Source organism: Triplophysa dalaica, chromosome 3 (genome assembly GCF_015846415.1).
Source record: "Triplophysa dalaica isolate WHDGS20190420 chromosome 3, ASM1584641v1, whole genome shotgun sequence".
Classification (NCBI taxonomy): domain Eukaryota; kingdom Metazoa; phylum Chordata; class Actinopteri; order Cypriniformes; family Nemacheilidae; genus Triplophysa; species Triplophysa dalaica.
Genome location: NC_079544.1, coordinates 4692266 through 4711644, shown reverse-complemented (window position 1 = coordinate 4711644; position 19379 = coordinate 4692266). Strand labels below are relative to the sequence as shown.

The 19379-nt window shown below is 37.2% G+C and overlaps 1 protein-coding gene across 3 annotated transcripts; it reads left to right on the top strand.

Annotated features, from left to right (window-relative positions):
* The first annotated feature begins 5738 nt into the window (after positions 1–5738).
* Positions 5739–18343, top strand: LOC130418235 (serine/arginine repetitive matrix protein 1-like). Of its 3 annotated transcripts, none has more exons than XM_056744264.1 (35): positions 5739–6470; positions 6641–6710; positions 6806–6867; positions 6991–7072; positions 7156–7224; positions 7458–7528; positions 7613–7694; positions 7778–7846; positions 8080–8150; positions 8235–8316; positions 8400–8468; positions 8702–8772; positions 8857–8938; positions 9022–9090; positions 9323–9393; positions 9478–9559; positions 9643–9711; positions 9795–9854; positions 9938–10000; positions 10086–10154; positions 10238–10317; positions 10405–10581; positions 10712–10790; positions 10913–11008; positions 11109–12522; positions 12965–13035; positions 13120–13195; positions 13280–13343; positions 13431–13496; positions 13581–13660; positions 13748–13924; positions 14055–14133; positions 14256–14351; positions 14452–17163; positions 17379–18342. In XM_056744264.1, the coding sequence occupies exons 1-25, from the start codon at positions 6251–6253 to the stop codon at positions 11110–11112; spliced, it is 2019 nt and encodes a 672-aa protein (XP_056600242.1). In that variant the 5' UTR covers positions 5739–6250; the 3' UTR covers positions 11113–12522; positions 12965–13035; positions 13120–13195; positions 13280–13343; positions 13431–13496; positions 13581–13660; positions 13748–13924; positions 14055–14133; positions 14256–14351; positions 14452–17163; positions 17379–18342. The 3 variants fall into 3 exon arrangements, with proteins under 3 accessions (XP_056600242.1, XP_056600241.1, XP_056600240.1); XM_056744263.1 differs by having other exon boundaries at positions 14452–15542; positions 17092–18339; XM_056744262.1 differs by having other exon boundaries at positions 14452–18343.
* The last annotated feature ends 1036 nt before the right edge of the window (positions 18344–19379 follow it).

Genomic DNA, 19379 nt, shown 5'->3' with positions numbered 1-19379 from the left:
GACATCTTATTAATAACATCATCTGTTTTATCCAACCAAGCTTTATTTGTAAAGAATGTTCCAGATATTGACTCACTATGTCTTTTCTGGGAATGTACATATGCTTCTGCTTTGCAAATACCTATGTAGAATGTATAGGATAAAGCAATGTAAGTCGCTTTTGATAAAAGCGTCTTCCAAATGCATAAATGTAAATGTTCTGTATTTTGGAATTACTGTAGGCTATTTCTGTATCTGTCTGCACTTCTTTCTTACAATTATTTCTTTGTTATACAATAACAGATAATTTGGTTGTCATAGCTTTAACAAGAATGTTAAAAAACTATATTTTTTGATCAACCTCTTTATTCCACTTGGTATTTTTTTTCACAGATGTAAATTTCAAGGTAAGGTTACTAAGTCATACTTCTTTGTTGTTTGTAAAGATCTTAAGTCCTGCTTAGATGCTCTCATTGACTCTTGCAACCCAAAAGCCCTGAAAACTTTAACGTTGTGTCATTGACATGATATTTTTCTAATTTTGTAACGTTGTAATGTTTGTCTCTGTTCACTCCTGGCATTGTATTTGTTTCAATAAAAAAAAAGGTTTTAGAGATTTGAACGTAGTTGTATCTCATTTAGCTCTAACTTTAGCCGCGAGAGATCGCGTTCGGAAAATATTCGACGCAGATTAACGATAAAATAAATTTGTTAAAAAAATAAATGAAAAAGGTCGTTTATGGCCGTGCACTCAAAGTCGGTGAGTTCAGTATAAGTGCATTGCCACATATTTTACGTAATCTGTTGCTGAACGTAACGTCATCGCGCAGGAAAGGCCGCCATCTTGTATGCTACGCACAAAAGGAGACGCTTCTGTAGTGCGCAGCGAAAGAGAGTCCGAGTGAAATCTCTTGTAGGGGTTAAACTTAATGAAGCAACGGTACGTTAAATAGTAAAACAGTACAAACTTTAGCAACTACTCATATACTATGCAGCGGCCGTCACAGCTTCAGTAGCAAACAAAATGGCTGCCACGATGACGTCGTTTCCCGGACTCCGGGTCGACGCGCAATATGATCACGTCTGAACTGTAAGTAATCTATAATAATTTTATAAACAAGCGCACGTCAAATCTTTATTTGGGTTATTTTGATGCACTTATCAATCATAATACATTGAAACATTTGAAAAGAAAGATCCGTGTGCGTGTTTGTACTAAAAGGTGAAATTACTAAAAGCTTAGGCTATTACGTTAGCTGTCAATCTGGGCCCGTATTCATGAAAAATCTAGTAAAAGTTTCTTAAGCAGCCGAGAAAATGGACGGAACACGAAAAGTGAGAAGAAATGATGCACTTATATGTAAATTTTGGCCGATAACGATAACCGATGATTCTTTTACATTGGAAGCCGATACTGTGAGAGATACTGTAAGAGATACTGTGTCTAGATATTAATATAACATTTCCTAAATCTGAAATAAAAGTCAAAAAGTGGACAACTGCTTATATCTCTTTTTTCCCCTGAACATCACCAAGTCTACTTTACACTAGTTTAAGATTATTTAACCTTCAAACTTTTCTGGTATATTTTTATTCAACAAACAAATTATAGATGTTCTTCCCGAGCAACCTAAAAAAAAATCTTAATGGCCATAATAAAGTCTAACAGGTCTCAAGACAGAAGGCATTCAGACAGCAGTCTGATTAAAAAATATGATTTTGTTCCTGTAATTTACACATCTATAAATACTGTATCTACATACTGTACCTACATCAACAATGCTTTGCCAAGTGAATGTTCACGACATATGGTTACTGTAGTGTATATTAACTGTGAGCAGCGTCCCGCTGAAGAAGTTTTACCAGAGGAAATTATTTATGATTTATCGGCTATAATGAATCGGACTAAATTTTATTATCCGCCGATACCGATATGGCCGATAATTAATCCTGCATCCCTAGTTGCAATGCATGTCAATTTGCAAATAACTTTCCAGTTTTATCTGCTTTTTTAATTTTGAGTGTTTTTTGTGTGTGTTCAACTTTTGTTTTTCTTGGTTTGTTTTTCTTGTACAGCTGCTTTGATGCAATGCAAAATGTTAAAGTGCTATATTAAATTGAATGACAGTGAGTTAAAAAGACACAACACATAAGATCCAGCAGGGTTCATGTTTGTGAGTATGGTAAGAATTAAAGTTCCAAGTAGTTATGAATGGCAAGTTTCTAACAGTTGCTAACAACGTATTTGAAGCCTTCTCCGTATGCAAGAAAAAAATTAAACTGGGAATGTAGGGTGTGTGTTTTTTCATGTTGGGATTCAGGTCTTAAATTTAATTAATAATGGATTTAAAAAGGTCATAAATTTGACTTGGTGAAACCTGAATAAACCCTGTATATAATAAAAGCCTGTTTCCAAATCATTTTGGGTCACTTGACTCCAATGGGACAAAAGACTATAATCTAAGTCAGTGGTGACCCAAACCGACTACTTTACAGACTTTAATTAAAATATTATTTGTGTTCCAACTTCTACAACAAAGAAATGTATACAGGTTTGTAACAACTAGAGTCATTTTCAGAGCCCTGTTTAGTACAGTGCACTACAGAAAAGTGTTTTGTGTCCACTATTACTGGTGACTAACTTTAAGGGGTGCTGCAACGATGTGTCATGCATTCTGACTTCTTTACAAAGTTAAACGTGCTGTCTTCTCACGCTTAACACGAGAAGACGCTTAACATCAAAAAACGTGAAGACGCTTAACATCAAAAAACGTGAAGACGTTTAACATCAAAAACGAGAAGACGCTTAACATCAAAAAACGAGTTAAGCATATTACGTAGCATTTCTGAGCGCAATACACTCCCCCAGCAATCTTACAGATTTCGGAAAGTTTAAAACTGTTTTGTAACAATTTTCTTAGTCCCTTATTGGACAAGTCTCCTGGAAAAGCATGCGGCACGCCCGCGCCGGCAGGATGGAGAGCAGGAGAGGGAGCATGCACAGACGTCACTTTCACTTGTGTGCAGGAGAGAGAGAGAGAGAGAGAGAGAGCATACGTTCGCGAAGTTCAGGTGTTTGTTTGTTCACTGCATTTGGGTGATGAACATAAACGTTGGATAGCAGAGAGATAGCAGGAGATGGTGGTCTAGTGGGTTAAACCTTTGAACTGGTAAATCAAAGGTTGCTGGTTCGTTCCCAGCAGTCACCACCAGTGTGTCCTTGAGCAAGACACTTTACTCCATGTTGCTCCATGGGGATTGTCCCTGTAATAAGTGCACTGTAAGTCGCTTTGGATAAAAGCGTCTGCCAAATGACTAAATGTAAATGGATATAGCGCTGGATTTGGAGATCATTTGAAACTGATATATGGAGCCGTCCCAGCAATGAAAAGATGCCGGACATGACCCGCATGCGGTGAGTGAAACTGATGTCTTTGTTTTGTTGACAATGTGCTTTAGTTCAGCCTACCCATCCATATGGTTTCGGAAGTAATCGTAGAGCTGTATCTATCTTTTATAAAACGTGTTTCCAGTTTTAAGTTCCTGTGGACCCATATTTCGGAGGACCCGTCCTGGACCACCAGCACCTCATGCTTGGTCAAGAAGGCTCACCAGCGTCTCTTCTTTCTGAGGACACTGAAGAAGAACCAACTGTCTTCAACTATCCTGGTGAACTTCTATCGCTGCACGATAGAGAGCATCCTGACCAACTGTGTCAGAGTCTGGTACGGGAACTGTTCTGTTGCTGAGCGCAAGGCACTGCAGCGGGTGGTGAAAACAGCCCAGCGCATCACAGGGACTACACTCTCTTCCATTGAGGACATCCAGAAGAAACGCTGTCTGCGTCGAGCTCGCAGCATTCTCAAGGACTCCTCTCACCCTGCTCATAGACTGTTTACTCTCCCGCCTTCCGGCAGGCGCTTCAGGTGCCTCCGACCAAGAACCAGCAGACTAGGAAACAGCTTTTTTCCCAGAGCTGTTTCATTATTGAACTCTGCCCCCCAGATTCCACTACCCCTCATAACTTTAACTGTAATGCTGCTATTACATTGTTTACATTGCACTACAGGGCTGGCATGAATGACTGAACTGTACAGACCAGTAATTCATGTTATCTGCTCTACCAGACTGTTTACACACACATAGCATCATTTGCACTCTATACTGCTCACTTGCACACCAGGAATATTATACTGTATACTCATTTGCACTAATGGACTACTTTCATAACTGCATTAACTCATCTACTGCACTGTAACTTCAATAACTGCATTAACTTATCCACTGCACTGTAACTTAAATAACTGCACTAACTTATCGACTGCACTGTAACTCTATTAACTGTGTCTACTCATCTACTGCAATATAACTTCAATAACTAAAATTAACTCATCTACTGCACTGTTACTTCAATAACTGCATTAACTTATCGACTGCACTGTAACTCTATTAACTGCATCTACTCATCTACTGCACTATAACTTCAATAACTGCATTAACTCATGTACTGCACCTTACCTTTAATAACCGCATTAACTCATCTAATGTACTGCAACTTTAATAGCTATGTCCATAATTAATGCACACTTAAGTCACTTGCACTATTGTATAGTCTAGTTGTTATCTGTTCATAACCACCAGTACATTGATGTTCACAGTATATAGCCTTCTGTATATATTGTTCATAGTACATAGAGACTGTCATATTTTCATAGAACATTCCTTCTGTAAAGTTTTTTTTCATAGTACATGCGCACTGTATAGTATTTTCCTAATATTGTATTCTGTATTTATTAACACTGTATATCCTGCACTTGCTAATTGCACTTCTGGTTAGACCTAAACTATATTTCGTTACACTGTACTTGTATATGTGTAATGACAATAAAGTTGAATCTAATCTAATCTTATAAATGTTATCAAACTAAATACTCTTCGAAGATACAACGTTTGCAATACCACTCTATAGGTACTCAAGATTAATATGAGATTGGCAGAAACCCTGTGTGTTTAGACCGCTATAAAAAAAACATGTTCTTTAGTTTGAAAACAGTTTTCGCATTAATAATACATCAGAATTGAAGGACAAGGTGTAAAGATAAACATTCACAACTCGACTAATTTGAGTGTTTATTAGGTGGTAGTTGGAAAAACGAATTTTACAAAAGGTGGTAGTACTTGATCTAAAACGTTTGAGAACCACTGCCCTAAATTATTGTTCTGTCTTTTCAATCCAATTTATTTTGTTAAGTTACAATACAACAGTTTACCTTTTCAGTGTCTTTATTTGAGGTTCACAAATACTAAAATATCCTGAATGATTAAAATAGTATCACAAGTGTACATTTTCGCCAAAATAATACACTATAACAAAGTGTGTGACTAATACGTCACTATTCTGATCACATTTTTTTCAAAGCACATTTTAATTCCACATCACATGAAGACAGAAATTCCAAAGCCATGAAGACTCATCACTACACTCAGGACTCACAGAGTCCAATCCGGTTGGTTTATTATATAGGAAAGAAGCATTAATATTAGTTATGCTTGAGGCTGTCAGTCTCTTAATGTTCTGCCTTACATCTCCTTTTGCATTTGCTATCTGGGATGTCTATTATATTTTTGTAATATGTTATAATGTTATTATTGGATACATTATTATAATTAATAGTTTATATATATATATATATATATATATATATATATATATATATATATACACGTTCACAATAGTTGATTTTTTTTAAATGCTTTATTAAACCAATGCCATTAGAACAAGAGGTATTACATATTCCAATCATTTTAACAATCCCTTTAGAGAACAACAACAACAAAAATGTATTTTTATAAAGCCTCGGGCCGGCTTGGGTTTCGTAACCTAGGTAACTAACGGTTATGACGCCATAAAGGGGACGCGGTCCAGCTGCCTCTATATAAGTTGCTCCCTGACATCATTCTTCGTGGGTTTGTGTTAGGCGTGTACGAGAGTGTTTTGATTTTTGTGTGATCAAGGCTCTTCTTTGCAATTCGTGTGTGTTTCGTGGTGTTTCGATATAGCGAGAAGGAAGTGAGACCGAAGACTAACCGAAAGGTTTTTTTGTCGACTCCTACCCGATCGTTTGAGTTCACAACGCGTGCTTTTATCTGTTGGTGCATCGTCCTCTCGTGAAAGAAGTTGAGACCAAATAGTGACCGCAAGGTGACTTATTTGTTGACTCCTCCCGGAACGGAGGACATCTCCACAGTTAAAGTGCATCGTCGCATTCGGATGCAAAACGCCTTCGACCAAATAAAGATGACTACGACTGCCGCATCTTTCGATGACTTCGGCAGCATCCTGCCCATCATTTCGTGGGCGGATTTTGTTGGAGATACCGAATATGATCCGTCGGGGGTGGTCATTCCGTCATGGGCTGACATGTCTCTCGCCGTGATGGATGCCGAGGTTCCTGAGCCCTCAGCCAGACTCCAGAGAAGGGTCGAGAATCGTGAGTTATACATTATTTGACCAACACAATAAATGCTCTTATATGTGTGACTCTGCCTGTGTAAAGACAGTTAAAGTAACTTTAGTGAGTTTGTTATTAACAGGTTGCTACATAAAATCATTTTGTTTACATTTTGATATTGACTGAGTAATGTTATTTCTTTTCAACAGCAGAGAGTTCAGTCAGGAAAGTCTTCATTGAGAAGAGTGTGTGGCGAAAACAAGCATCTGCTTCATCTGAGTGAGTTGTGCAATTCTCTGGATTGTATTGATTTATATACAGCTTGAATATCTGTAGAAACAAGCTTAAAATTGCTGTCATCATTCTACCATAAGCTTCAGAGTGATGGCATCTCAAGCCTCTGAGTCAAGGAATCAGCCCAGGAGGAACAACATTGGTAACTTATTACATTTGTTTCCACTGCTATCGATGCTCTTTTATTTTTCAGATTTAGTAAATGTTTTTATATCGATCATTGGATGAACAGTTTCATGTATCTACTCTGATTTGTTCTCAACAGGTTTTCTGCAAGAGGAGAGGATGGGTGGGACAAAAAAAATCATCAAGCCCCCCATCACTACTACACCACCTTCTCAAGATTGGTTAGTTGAACAAATTCTCTCAATTTATAAATGTTCGAATGTTTGCCGAAACAGTATTAAAGCTACTTTTCTTGTATTTTTAGGCGTAGATTACTTCCTCCGGACTTTGTGAGAAGGACAGAGAGACCAGTCGGAGATGCCTCACCACCTCAGTGAGTGGAAAAAACTGTCTTAGTTCATAAATGTTTGAATGTTTGCCGATACGGTACTTATTATCCATTTCATTGAATTTTAGGCGTAGATCTCCTCCTTCTAGGTTTTTTTTATAAAAAGGAGAGCCATGTCAGAGAAGCTTCTCCATCTCAGCCAGAAAAAAAAATGATCTGGATAAAGGTTCAAATGTTTGCCGAAACGGTGCTTAATGTACTTTGCTTTGTGTTTTTAGGCATCAAGGTCCTTCCACAAGCTCCATAGAAAATAAAGTGGGCCCTATCCAGAACACAACTCCTGCAAAAAGTACACTTTCAATCCTCTTTATTTTTCACAACCCTATTTGGGGATAAACATGTGTGTCATTTATCTTATCTTTGTTCTTAACAGCGGTTGCACAAAAGCAGGAGATGGGTGATGAAAATATAATCATCAAGCCCCCCATCACTACTACACCACCTTCTCAAGATTGGTTAGTTGAACAAATTCTCTCAGTTTATAAATGTTCGAATGTTTGCCGAAACAGTATTAAAGCTACTTTTCTTCTATTTTTAGGCGTAGATTACTTCCTCCGGACTTTGTGAGAAGGACAGAGAGACCAGTCGGAGATGCCTCACCACCTCAGTGAGTGGAAAAAACTGTCTTAGTTCATAAATGTTTGAATGTTTGCCGATACAGTACTTATTATCCTTTTCATTGTATTTTAGGCGTAGATCTCCTCCTTCTAGGTTTTTTTTATAAAAAGGAGAGCCATGTCAGAGAAGCTTCTCCATCTCAGCCAGAAAAAAAAATGATCTGGATAAAGGTTCAAATGTTTGCCGAAACGGTACTTAATGTACTTTGCTTTGTGTTTTTAGGCATCAAGGTCCTTCCACAAGCTCCATAGAAAATAAAGTGGGCCCTATCCAGAACACAACTCCTGCAAAAAGTACACTTTCAATCCTCTTTATTTTTCACAACCCTATTTGGGGATAAACATGTGTGTCATTTATCTTATCTTTGTTCTTAACAGCGGTTGCACAAAAGCAGGACATGGGTGGGACAAAAAAAATCATCAAGCCCCCCATCACTACTACACCACCTTCTCAAGATTGGTTAGTTGAACAAATTCTCTCAATTTATAAATGTTCGAATGTTTGCCGAAACAGTATTAAAGCTACTTTTCTTGTATTTTTAGGCGTAGATTACTTCCTCCGGACTTTGTGAGAAGGACAGAGAGACCAGTCGGAGATGCCTCACCACCTCAGTGAGTGGAAAAAACTGTCTTAGTTCATAAATGTTTGAATGTTTGCCGATACGGTACTTATTATCCATTTCATTGAATTTTAGGCGTAGATCTCCTCCTTCTAGGTTTTTTTTATAAAAAGGAGAGCCATGTCAGAGAAGCTTCTCCATCTTAGCCAGAAAAAAAAATGATCTGGATAAAGGTTCAAATGTTTGCCGAAACGGTGCTTAATGTACTTTGCTTTGTGTTTTTAGGCATCAAGGTCCTTCCACAAGCTCCATAGAAAATAAAGTGGGCCCTATCCAGAACACAACTCCTGCAAAAAGTACACTTTCAATCCTCTTTATTTTTCACAACCCTATTTGGGGATAAACATGTGTGTCATTTATCTTATCTTTGTTCTTAACAGCGGTTGCACAAAAGCAGGAGATGGGTGATGAAAATATAATCATCAAGCCCCCCATCACTACTACACCACCTTCTCAAGATTGGTTAGTTGAACAAATTCTCTCAGTTTATAAATGTTCGAATGTTTGCCGAAACAGTATTAAAGCTACTTTTCTTGTATTTTTAGGCGTAGATTACTTCCTCCGGACTTTGTGAGAAGGACGGAGAGACCAGTCGGAGATGCCTCACCACCTCAGTGAGTGGAAAAAACTGTCTTAGTTCATAAATGTTTGAATGTTTGCCGATACAGTACTTATTATCCTTTTCATTGTATTTTAGGCGTAGATCTCCTCCTTCTAGGTTTTTTAATAAAAAGGAGAGCCATGTCAGAGAAGCTTCTCCATCTCAGCCAGTCAAAAAAATGATCTGGGTAAATGTTCAAATGTTTGCCGAAACGGTACTTAATGTACTTTGCTTTGTGTTTTTAGGCATCAAGCTCCTGCCACAAGCTCCATAGAAAATAAAGTGGGCCCTATCCAGAACACAACTCCTGCAAAAAGTACAGTTTCAATCCTCTTTATTTTTCACAACCCTATTTGGGGATAAACATGTGTGTCATTTATCTTATCTTTGTTCTTAACAGCGGTTGCACAAAAGCAGGAGATGTGTGATGAAAATAAAATCATCAAGCCCCCCATCACTACTACACCACCTTCTCAAGATTGGTTAGTTGAACAAATTCTGTCAGTTTATAAATGTTCAAATGTTTGCCGAAACAGTAAAAAAGCTTCTTTTCTTGTATTTTTAGGCGTAGATTACTTCCTCCGGACTTTGTGAGAAGGACGGAGCGACCAGTCAGCGATGCCTCACCACCTCAGTGAGTTGAAAAAAGGTCTCAACGTATAAACGTTTGAATGTTTGCAGAAACTGTATTAAATGTACATTTCTTTGTATTCATAGGCATAAATCTCTTCCCTCACGCCTGTTTAAAAAGTCTCTTACAGAGGCTGCACCACGTCGGTGAGTCGAACAAATTCTCTCAGTTTCTTAAGTTTGAATGTTTGTTGAAACAGTACTTGATATACATTTCTGTGTGTTTCTAGTCCTAAAGTGTATCCTCCAGGCTTCTTTAAAAGGCTAGAGCCCACAGATGCTTCACCACCTCAGTGAGTTGAAAATAACGGTCTCAGTTTATAAATGTTTGAATGTTTGCTGAAACTGTACCCAAAGGACGTTTTCTTGTATTATTAGGAATATGTCTCTGCCCTCGGACTTCAATGAAAAGTTGAGGATAGCTCTCAAAAACACTCCATTGCTTCAGTGAGTCGAACAAATTCTCTTCTTTTAAAATGTTCAAATGTTTGTTGAAACGGGACTTAAGGTGTTTTATCTTGTATTCTTAGACATCAGAATCTTTCCTCAACCTCCTCCAAAGTTATCGGAGTGAGCCCACAAGAAGAAAAGAAGAACACTACGGCAAAAAGTACAGTATCAATGCTCTTTAGTTTTCAAAACTCTTGATTTCAGTCATTGGATGTGTTATTCATCTACTCTGATTTGTTCTCAACAGCTTTTCCACAGAGGCAGGGGAGGAGTTCTTTTAGGGCAGAGTGCAGTCTTGAAGATCTGTGTAAGATGTTGGATGGACTGCATCTGTCTGAGAAGCCAACATTAAGTTTAACACCAGACAGTCCGAGGCCTCTTCTTCGTCCGGCCAGTTTTATTTATAAAACACGACGAACACTTGGTAAGTTATTATATTTTGTTCTTTCTGACCAACAGTTTCAAGACTCTTTTATTTCTTAATTCTGTTTTGAAAATGTAAACCTTTGAATGAACAAGTGTGTCATCTATCTACTTGGATTTGTTCTCAACAGGCTTTTCACAACATCATACGTCAGGAAAAGAGATATGGAAAAATCCTCCAGCCCCGCCTATACCAGTTTATACATCTGAGTAGGTTCTCTCAGTTTCATCTTTAGACGTTGTGATATTAACATTGCTCATGTAAAATAATTCCAGACAGCAATTACTTATTTGATTATTTTCCAAAACTGAATTTCTATTTGTATTTCTAGGCATTTACCAGCTCCCCACCTTAACCCTCAGCACACTTTCCTGGACGACAAGAATCTCTATCAGATTCGCAAACGTCCGCGACTTTCATATGACATGTACGGTGAAATGAGACCCATAAACTTTCGTAATCACAATTTAAGAAGTGTTGTTTATTATAATTGTACTAAATGTTGATTTATTTTGTTGTTTTTGCAGCTAAAGAGCCGGGATGAGCCTCAGATGCAGCCAGAAGACACAAAATTATGTTTTATTTTTTTATTCGGGAGGAACCTAAGCTTATAATCAATACGCCGTTCCATCACCAGCAAATACCAATCAGCCGGGCATACAATCTCAGCACAACTATCTCGGCTGGTAAATCATTAGCAATCCCAGCACCGATTTTGTAAATCCGCACACGCCCATACCTGCTGTGCTTAAATCTGCATCCGACCCGTTTTCCAAGATCTAATCCAAGATTCTTGAGCTCGGAGCCCACTCCCTGCACAACAATGCCAATACGCATAATGTAAACCTATGCTTCACCAATCTATCCCTATAACGGAGCTGTTTATCTGTGAGGGCGAACTCGTGAACTGCCTGAAACAAAGAAGCAGGAGAAGAAAGATGAAAGAAACTAAAGAAACAAAGAAGCAATGAATACATTAAATGCTCTTTCACATCAAGGTTTCAAATGATCAAACAGTTATTTCCTCATAACTTCATCATAACCGTTTTAAACCTGAATTTACCACAGAGCAGGAACAGACTTCCCATGTGATATTCCTAAACTCAAAACTCTTCTAAATGATCAGTTAAAGTAATACTTGACAAAACAATAACCACAATAAGATCATGAACCGCAAAACATTTGAAGCAGATTTAGATACTTAACCGATTTAACAGAGTAATTTAATAAGAAAAGGCACAGACACTAAAGAAATATTATTTGTTATTAAAATCTTTATTCATTTGATTGTAGACTTGCATTTTACTCGCTTGAGCATCCACGCTGTACATTTTTATACCCCTTCGTTTGAATTGAGGTCACGAAAAAGTCCAACCAAAAGAGAATTCCAAGAGGAGGGGTGGATGAATGAAAGTGTATGGGTAATGTGTAGAAATGAGATTGGGCCTTACTAACAGGGAAGTGTTTATCCATATTAGCCCATAGACTCATAACATTTACATTACATTTAGCAGACACTTTTATCCAAAGCGACTTACATTGCTTTATCCTATACATTTTACATAGGTATTTGCAATCCTTTAGGATCGAACCCACAACCTTGCGTTGTTAACGCAATGCTCTTACCACTGAGCTACAGGAAAGCTCATAAGCAACAACAAACAGCTAATTCATAGAAAAATGAAATCACAAATGCGGTATTAGTTGCCGGCCTGAACATGTGTCGTATCATGTCAATTTTGCATAACATGAGCTGCCTCTACGCTAATAAGTTTGCCTTGTTTTCTTGTCTCATTCTTGGGACATCTGAGTCTGACAGAGCCTGGTCCGGTTGGACTGAATACACAACCTCATGATGAGCACAGATGATGTCTTCGTCAACAGAAGGTAATGGGAGTCTGCAGTGAGTCAGATGGTGAAGGGATGACAAAAGAGAAAAAGGTATGAGGTCGCTTGTATACTGTACATCTTGTTAAATGATTGACAAGAAGTTCCCACAGATTTCACATTTCTGTGGAAGTTGGTTTTCAAGAGTTTTGTTTTCAATTTGTATTATGGTAATGCGTTATTTCGTACAATTAAAGGCAGGGTATTTCTCCATTAACTTTTTCTTCCCTGATAAGTTTTGTTGATAGTTATTTTCTTAACAACCTCATAGCAGTCGCTAGGTGTTGAAAGATATAATATCAAAGGACCATAACATGTTCATTCAATCATTGCATTCGGTCAGAATGTAATGACAGGATATTCCAATTGTCTGTCAAAGGATATATTTGCATACTGCTGCTCAAGCAGGTGATCTTCTATCATCAAAAAATGATCTGGATAAATGTTCAAATGTTTGCAGAAACGATGCTTAATGTACTTTGCTGTGTGTTTTTAGGCATCAAGGTCCTGCCACAAGCTCCTCGGAAAATGGAGTGGGCCCTCTCCAGAACACAACTCCGGCAAAAAGTACAGTTTCAATCCTCTTTATTTTTCACAACCCTATTTGGGGATAAACATGTGTGTCATTTATCTTATCTTTGTTCTTAACAGCAGTTGCACAAAAGCAGGATTTGTGTGGCCAAAAACTAGCCATCCGTCCCCCCATCACACCAGCTCCTGAACCTGAGTGAATAGAACAAACTGTCTCAACGTATAAACGTTTGAAAGTTTGTTGAAACAGTACTTGATATACATTTCTGTGTGTTTCTAGTCCTAAAGTGTATCCTCCGTGGCTTCTTTAAAAGGCTAGAGCCCACAGATGCTTCACCACCTCAGTGAGTTGAAAAAACGGTCTCAGTTTATAAATGTTTGCTGAAATTTTGCTGAAACTGTACGTAAAGGACGTTTTCTTGTATTATTAGGAATATGTCTCTGCCCTCGTACAATCAAAAGTTGAGGGCACCTCTCACAAACACTCCATTGCTTCAGTAAGTCGAAACAAATTCTCTTCTTTTAAAATGTTCAAATGTTTGTTGAAACGGGACTTAAAGTGTTTTATCTTGTATTCTTAGACATCAGAATCTTTCCTCAACCTCCTCCAAAGTTATCGGAGTGAGCCCACAAGAAGAAAAGAAGAACACTACGGCAAAAAGTACAGTATCAATGCTCTTTAGTTTTCAAAACTCTTGATTTCAGTCATTGGATGTGTTATTCATCTACTCTGATTTGTTCTCAACAGCTTTTCCACAGAGGCAGGGGAGGAGTTCTTTTAGGGCAGAGTGCAGTCTTGAAGATCTGTGTAAGATGTTGGATGGACTGCATCTGTCTGAGAAGCCAACATTAAGTTTAACACCAGACAGTCCGAGGCCTCTTCTTCGTCCGTCCAGTTTTATTTATAAAACACGACGAACACTTGGTAAGTTATTATATTTTGTTCTTTCTGACCAACAGTTTCAAGACTCTTTTATTTCTTAATTCTGTTTTGAAAATGTAAACCTTTGAATGAACAAGTGTGTCATCTATCTACTTGGATTTGTTCTCAACAGGCTTTTCACAACATCATACGTCAGGAAAAGAGATATGGAAAAATCCTCCAGCCTCGCCTATACCAGTTTATACATCTGAGTAGGTTCTCTCAGTTTCATCTTTAGACGTTGTGATATTAACATTGCTCATGTAAAATAAATACAGACAGCAATTACTTATTTGATTATTTTCCAAAACTGAATTTCTATTTGTATTTCTAGGCATTTACCAGCTCCCCACCTTAACCCTCAGCACTCTTTCCTGGACGACAAGAATCTCTATCAGATTCGCAAACGTTGGCGACTTTCATATGACATGTACGGTGAAATGAGACCCATAAACTTTCGTAATCACAATTTAAGAAGTGTTGTTTATTATAATTGTACTAAATGTTTATTTATTTTGTTGTTTTTGCAGCTAAAGAGCCGGGATGAGCCTCAGATGCAGCCAGAAGACACAAACTGGCTGAAACAAAGAAGCAGGAGAAAAAACATGAAAGAAACAAAAGAAATAAAGAAAGAATGAATACATTAAATGCTCTTTCACATCAGCCATAGTGTACTTCAAAGGGGACAGAGAAGTTTTCAAATGATCAAACTATTATTTCCTCATAACTTCATCATAACAGTTTCAAACCTGAATTTACCACAGAGCAGGAACAGACTTCCCATGTGATGTAACTAAACTCAAAACTCTTCTAAATGATCAGTGAAAGTAATACTTGACAAAACGGTAACCACAAAAAGATCATTAACTGCCAAACATCTGTAGCAGATTTAGATACTTAACAGAGTAATCTAATAAGAAAAGGCAGAAACACTAAAGAAATTATATTTTTGGTTGAAATCTTTATTAATGCGATTGTAGACTTGCATTATACTCGCTTGAGCAGCCACGCTGTACATTTTTAATTTACATTTAGCAGACACTTTTATCCAAAGTGACTTACATTGCATTATCCTTTAGACTTTACATAGGTATTTGCAATCCCCTGGGATCGAACCCATAACTCAATGCTCTTACCACTGAGCTACAGGAAAGCCATTTTTATACCTCTTCATTTGAATTGAGGTCCAGAAAAAGTTCAACCAAAAGAGAATTCTAAGCGGAGGGGTAGAGGAAAGAAAGTGTATGGGTAATGTGTAGAAATGAGATTGGCCCTTACTAACAGGGAAGTGTTTATCCATATTAGCCCATAGACTCTTAAGCAACGACAAACAGCTAATTCATAGAGAAATGAAATGAACACGTAAAAATCACAAATGCAGTATTTGCCGGCCTGAACATGTGTTGTATTGTGTCAATTTTGCATAACATGAGCTGCCTCTACGCTAATAAGTTTGCCTTGTTTTCTTGTCTCATTCTTGGGACATCTGAGTCTGACAGAGCCTGGTCCGGTTGGACTGAATACACAACCTCATGATGAGCACAGATGATGTCTTCGTCAACAGAAGGTAATGGGAGTCTGCAGTGAGTCAGATGGTGAAGGGATGACAAAAGAGAAAAAGGTATGAGGTCGCTTATATACTGTACATCTTGTTAAAAGATTGACAGGATGATCAATCACAAATACTCGTTGTTTACAATCTCAAATGTTTCCACAGATTTCACATTTCAATAGAAGTTAGTTTTCAAAAATGTTGTTTGAAGTTTGTGTTTTCAATTTGTATTATGATAATCCATTGTTGCATACTATTGAAAGCAGGGTATTTCTCCATTAATCTTTTTTTCCCTGAAAACTTGTGTTGATAGTTTTTTTCTTAACAACCATCAACAACAGCAATCGCTAAGTGTTGAAATATACATGGGTCATTCCACGAAACGGTACGATTTGGACTTGCACATTGTTTTTTTTAATCAAAATGTATCACTTTTCTGAACAACCCACAACATTGACATATTTAACTTCTGGCAAATCTAATTTTCCCACCTCAGACATCAAATCCCTATTATTATTGATCAATATTTTAAGATATGGACACTATAAGTCTTCAACCCCTTTATGGACACCATGGGAGCTCTCTGAATATGATTATAAAATGTATTTGTTATGAAATCATACTTTTCCTAATAATCAGATGTCCCTCACACTAATTCAGTATTTGCAAATATAAAAGTTACATAAAATCTCACACTTTTGCTATATTAAAGCTTAAAATGGAACTTTTTGTTCCAGCAACCTCGTAATTTTTTATCACAGAAGTGGCTTAACTTCAAATAAGAATAAAAATCTATATTTTTATGATTGCTCTGAATATTTCAGACTGAATTGAACAAAAATGTTATTACTTTTTCATTTTTTATATAAATGTGAGTGTGACGGGGTTGAGACTAGGGTAACCGGGTTAAAGATGATGACAGGGTTGAAGAGACAAATACAGCTTAACATAAAAAATCTTGTTTACTACTTAAATTTACTGTAAGATTTTGAGACAGAGGATTTATGATGTCACTTCCTGTTAATGAGGTGACATATGGATCAGTTCATTATTTTTATGGGGGGAGAATGATTTGTGTAACAGGGTTGAGGGGTTACAGAGGTACAGAACTAAATAATATAATTTTACTGAATAATCATGAATTTACTGAGAAAAAAATTATTTTCAGCAAAAAAGCACAGATAGATATTTATGAGAATGGCAAAATGTATGGATTTTATTCTAATTGAATTATTCATATCCGAAGTACACTTTCATAGAAGGCAATGAGGGACATGACAAAATAGGTGGTGTCAACGGAAAAAAATCAAGATCATTTCTAATATAAATATAAAATCTATGTCATGTTTTTAAATCTTACTAAAGGAGACATTTTGATTAATACAAAATGCTTTTAAAAATAGATTTCGGGGACCAAATAGATAAGATACAATTAAAAGGGTCAGAGGGACTCAAATCGTACCGGTTTCGTAGAATGACTCACATACTGTAAACATGTATTTTCAGAGGACCAAGGACCATAAAATGTTCATTCAATCATTGCATCCGGTCAGAATGTAATGACTGGATATTCCAATTGTCTGTCAAAGAATGTAATTGCATTCTGCTGCTCACGCAGGTGATCTTCCATCATCATGGCGATCGTGTGATTTGGTGGAGGCGTGGCTTTCGAGAGCTCTTTGATGGGAAGGTGGGGGCTTGTACTACTGCTTTATTTTCAGCCTCTCTGAAATCGCTTATTCATATTCATTGAATGTGTTGACATATATAGCACATTAACTTCTTGAAATAGAAAGATCCACGTTGTTGGGTTTTGGACAATTGTTTGGGCAAAAGGGCATCTGTCATTTGCAGTCTGTCTCACACACCCATTAACATGCGTTTGATTCACAAACCATGAACAAGACGTGCAGGATTCTGACTGACTGTGATGACGGATACTTTTCCGGACGTTTGGAGGACAAGCAACATCATTCACAGTAAGTAAATTGGACTAATGTTACAGTATTTCAAATATTATGAATCAATAATAAATCTGTATTAAAGGCTGCCACAAATTATAAAAAATAAACGAGTGTAAAAAAACGTTTGCTTCTTTTTTTGGTGGCTTGGATGTATTCTTTACTTCAGTGGTCCTCAACCTTCTGAGGGCCGCGCCCCCCTGTAAACCCATTTAAAAATTGTCCGCCACAAATACTTTACATTGAGGGTATATAAGATAATGTGTCAAATATGTTAGATATAGTTTATATATATATATATAAATATAAATACTGTATACAAAAATATCTGTATATGACAGATTGATCTCAAGAGATCAGATTATAAATGTAACAACCCTGCTGATAAAAACAAAAGAAACCATCACAGAAATGAATGGTTTCTAGAAAACAAATACCATTGTGAACCATTAGAGAACAGATCACGAGAACGGTGTGTGTTTCATTGATTTTAACACGAGCCAGAGTTTAGTCGCAGTTTAAAATACAGACGCTGTGTGGTGTCATTTGCTGGACAAAAATAGGGCTTTACATCTTTAATAACTGTCAACATCTTTAAACAGCTATCCAAGTTCAATAATATATGAAAAGGCACTTTATTTATAACCCCACTCTCTTGACACTTACTCTGAAATGATCAGGAGAGAGAGAGACTTACTCTGAAATTACAGTCTGAAAGACAAACATACTTATTGATCTACCTGCTTCTCAAGATGATATTCAGAGGGAACAATGGCCTCCGTCAATTTGCAGTTGCGTTCCTCAGTGCTTTGGCGATAGAGTTCCATAGGATGGGGTTTTCAGGGAACCATCGCGCCTCACCTGATTTACCTCGGCCCCCCTTGGTTGAGAACCACTGCTTTACATGTTTTAACCATTTGTGAGCTCTGTGAATCTCATGTACCATGTGTTGTATATGTTATTATTCATGTCTATGCAACCAATGAATAAAATACTATTAAAACATTAATTCATGGAATCCTCATTCACTTGTTTTTTACCTTAAAAATGTTCAGATTATCTGAAAAAAATATTCTTGCGGGAATTCCTCAGGGACTCGAACTTCTCACCTTTCTGGGAAATTCAGCGTTTTGGATCCAAAATGGATAATTATTGATTTGAGTTTTTGAAAGGGGGGGTGTGAGGGGTCTGTGAGTTTTTGGACTTGTTTGGGGTTTGTGGTGAAAGAAATCGTTTGCAGTTGTGGTAACAATGTCAAATCATGAGCCAGAATAAAACAATGGAAACTATAAGCAGCGAACAGATTTAAGATTAAATGTACCCCCTTGTGTAAAAGTATGTACATTGCTGTATCTTTAATATTTTGGGTATAATTCTCTGCTGAAGATCCTGGCTGTCTCATTCAGATATATGGTATCGTGGATTCTAGCAAATATCAATAGATATTAAAATCAAAACCTGAGTCACATAATGGGTTTAGTTTGGATTATCGCAACCGGACGATGATCTTAATGATCTAAAAACTAAAATCAAAACAATAAAGGATCACTGAGCAAAATACTCCTTCTGCCGTGGCCATCCCACTATCCAGACCTGAACCCATTAGAAAATGAGAGAACTGAAGAGGAGAAGCACCAACATGGAGCTGGAAATCTGAAGGATCTGTAGCTCTATAAAAAGGCTTTTATCTTGGCAGTAAGAAATAAGGGTATGAATAATTGTGTATTAGAGAAAATTAAATGTATTTCATATTGTCACCCCACCATTTCAATTCTGACTCTCCAAGACAAGCAAAAATTTGGTAAGATGCTGATTTTCACAGACTTTCTTGGTCACGCTTACCTGGGATATGCAGTCTTTTGAGCACAAATGTATTTAAAAATTGTAAACATAAAAATATATAAACTTTTTTAATTGTCAGCAGTTTTAGATTCAGCAAAGTCTA

Bases quoted from the DNA above. Each gene is read 5' to 3' on its own strand.
- LOC130418235 (XM_056744262.1), top strand. From the start codon at position 6,251: ATGCAAAACGCCTTCGACCAAATAAAGATGACTACGACTGCCGCATCT. The intron at 8,469-8,701 runs GTGAGTGGAAAA...TTGTGTTTTTAG, and splicing joins GGAGATGCCTCACCACCTCA to GCATCAAGGTCCTTCCACAA. The intron at 9,091-9,322 runs GTGAGTGGAAAA...TTGTGTTTTTAG, and splicing joins GGAGATGCCTCACCACCTCA to GCATCAAGCTCCTGCCACAA.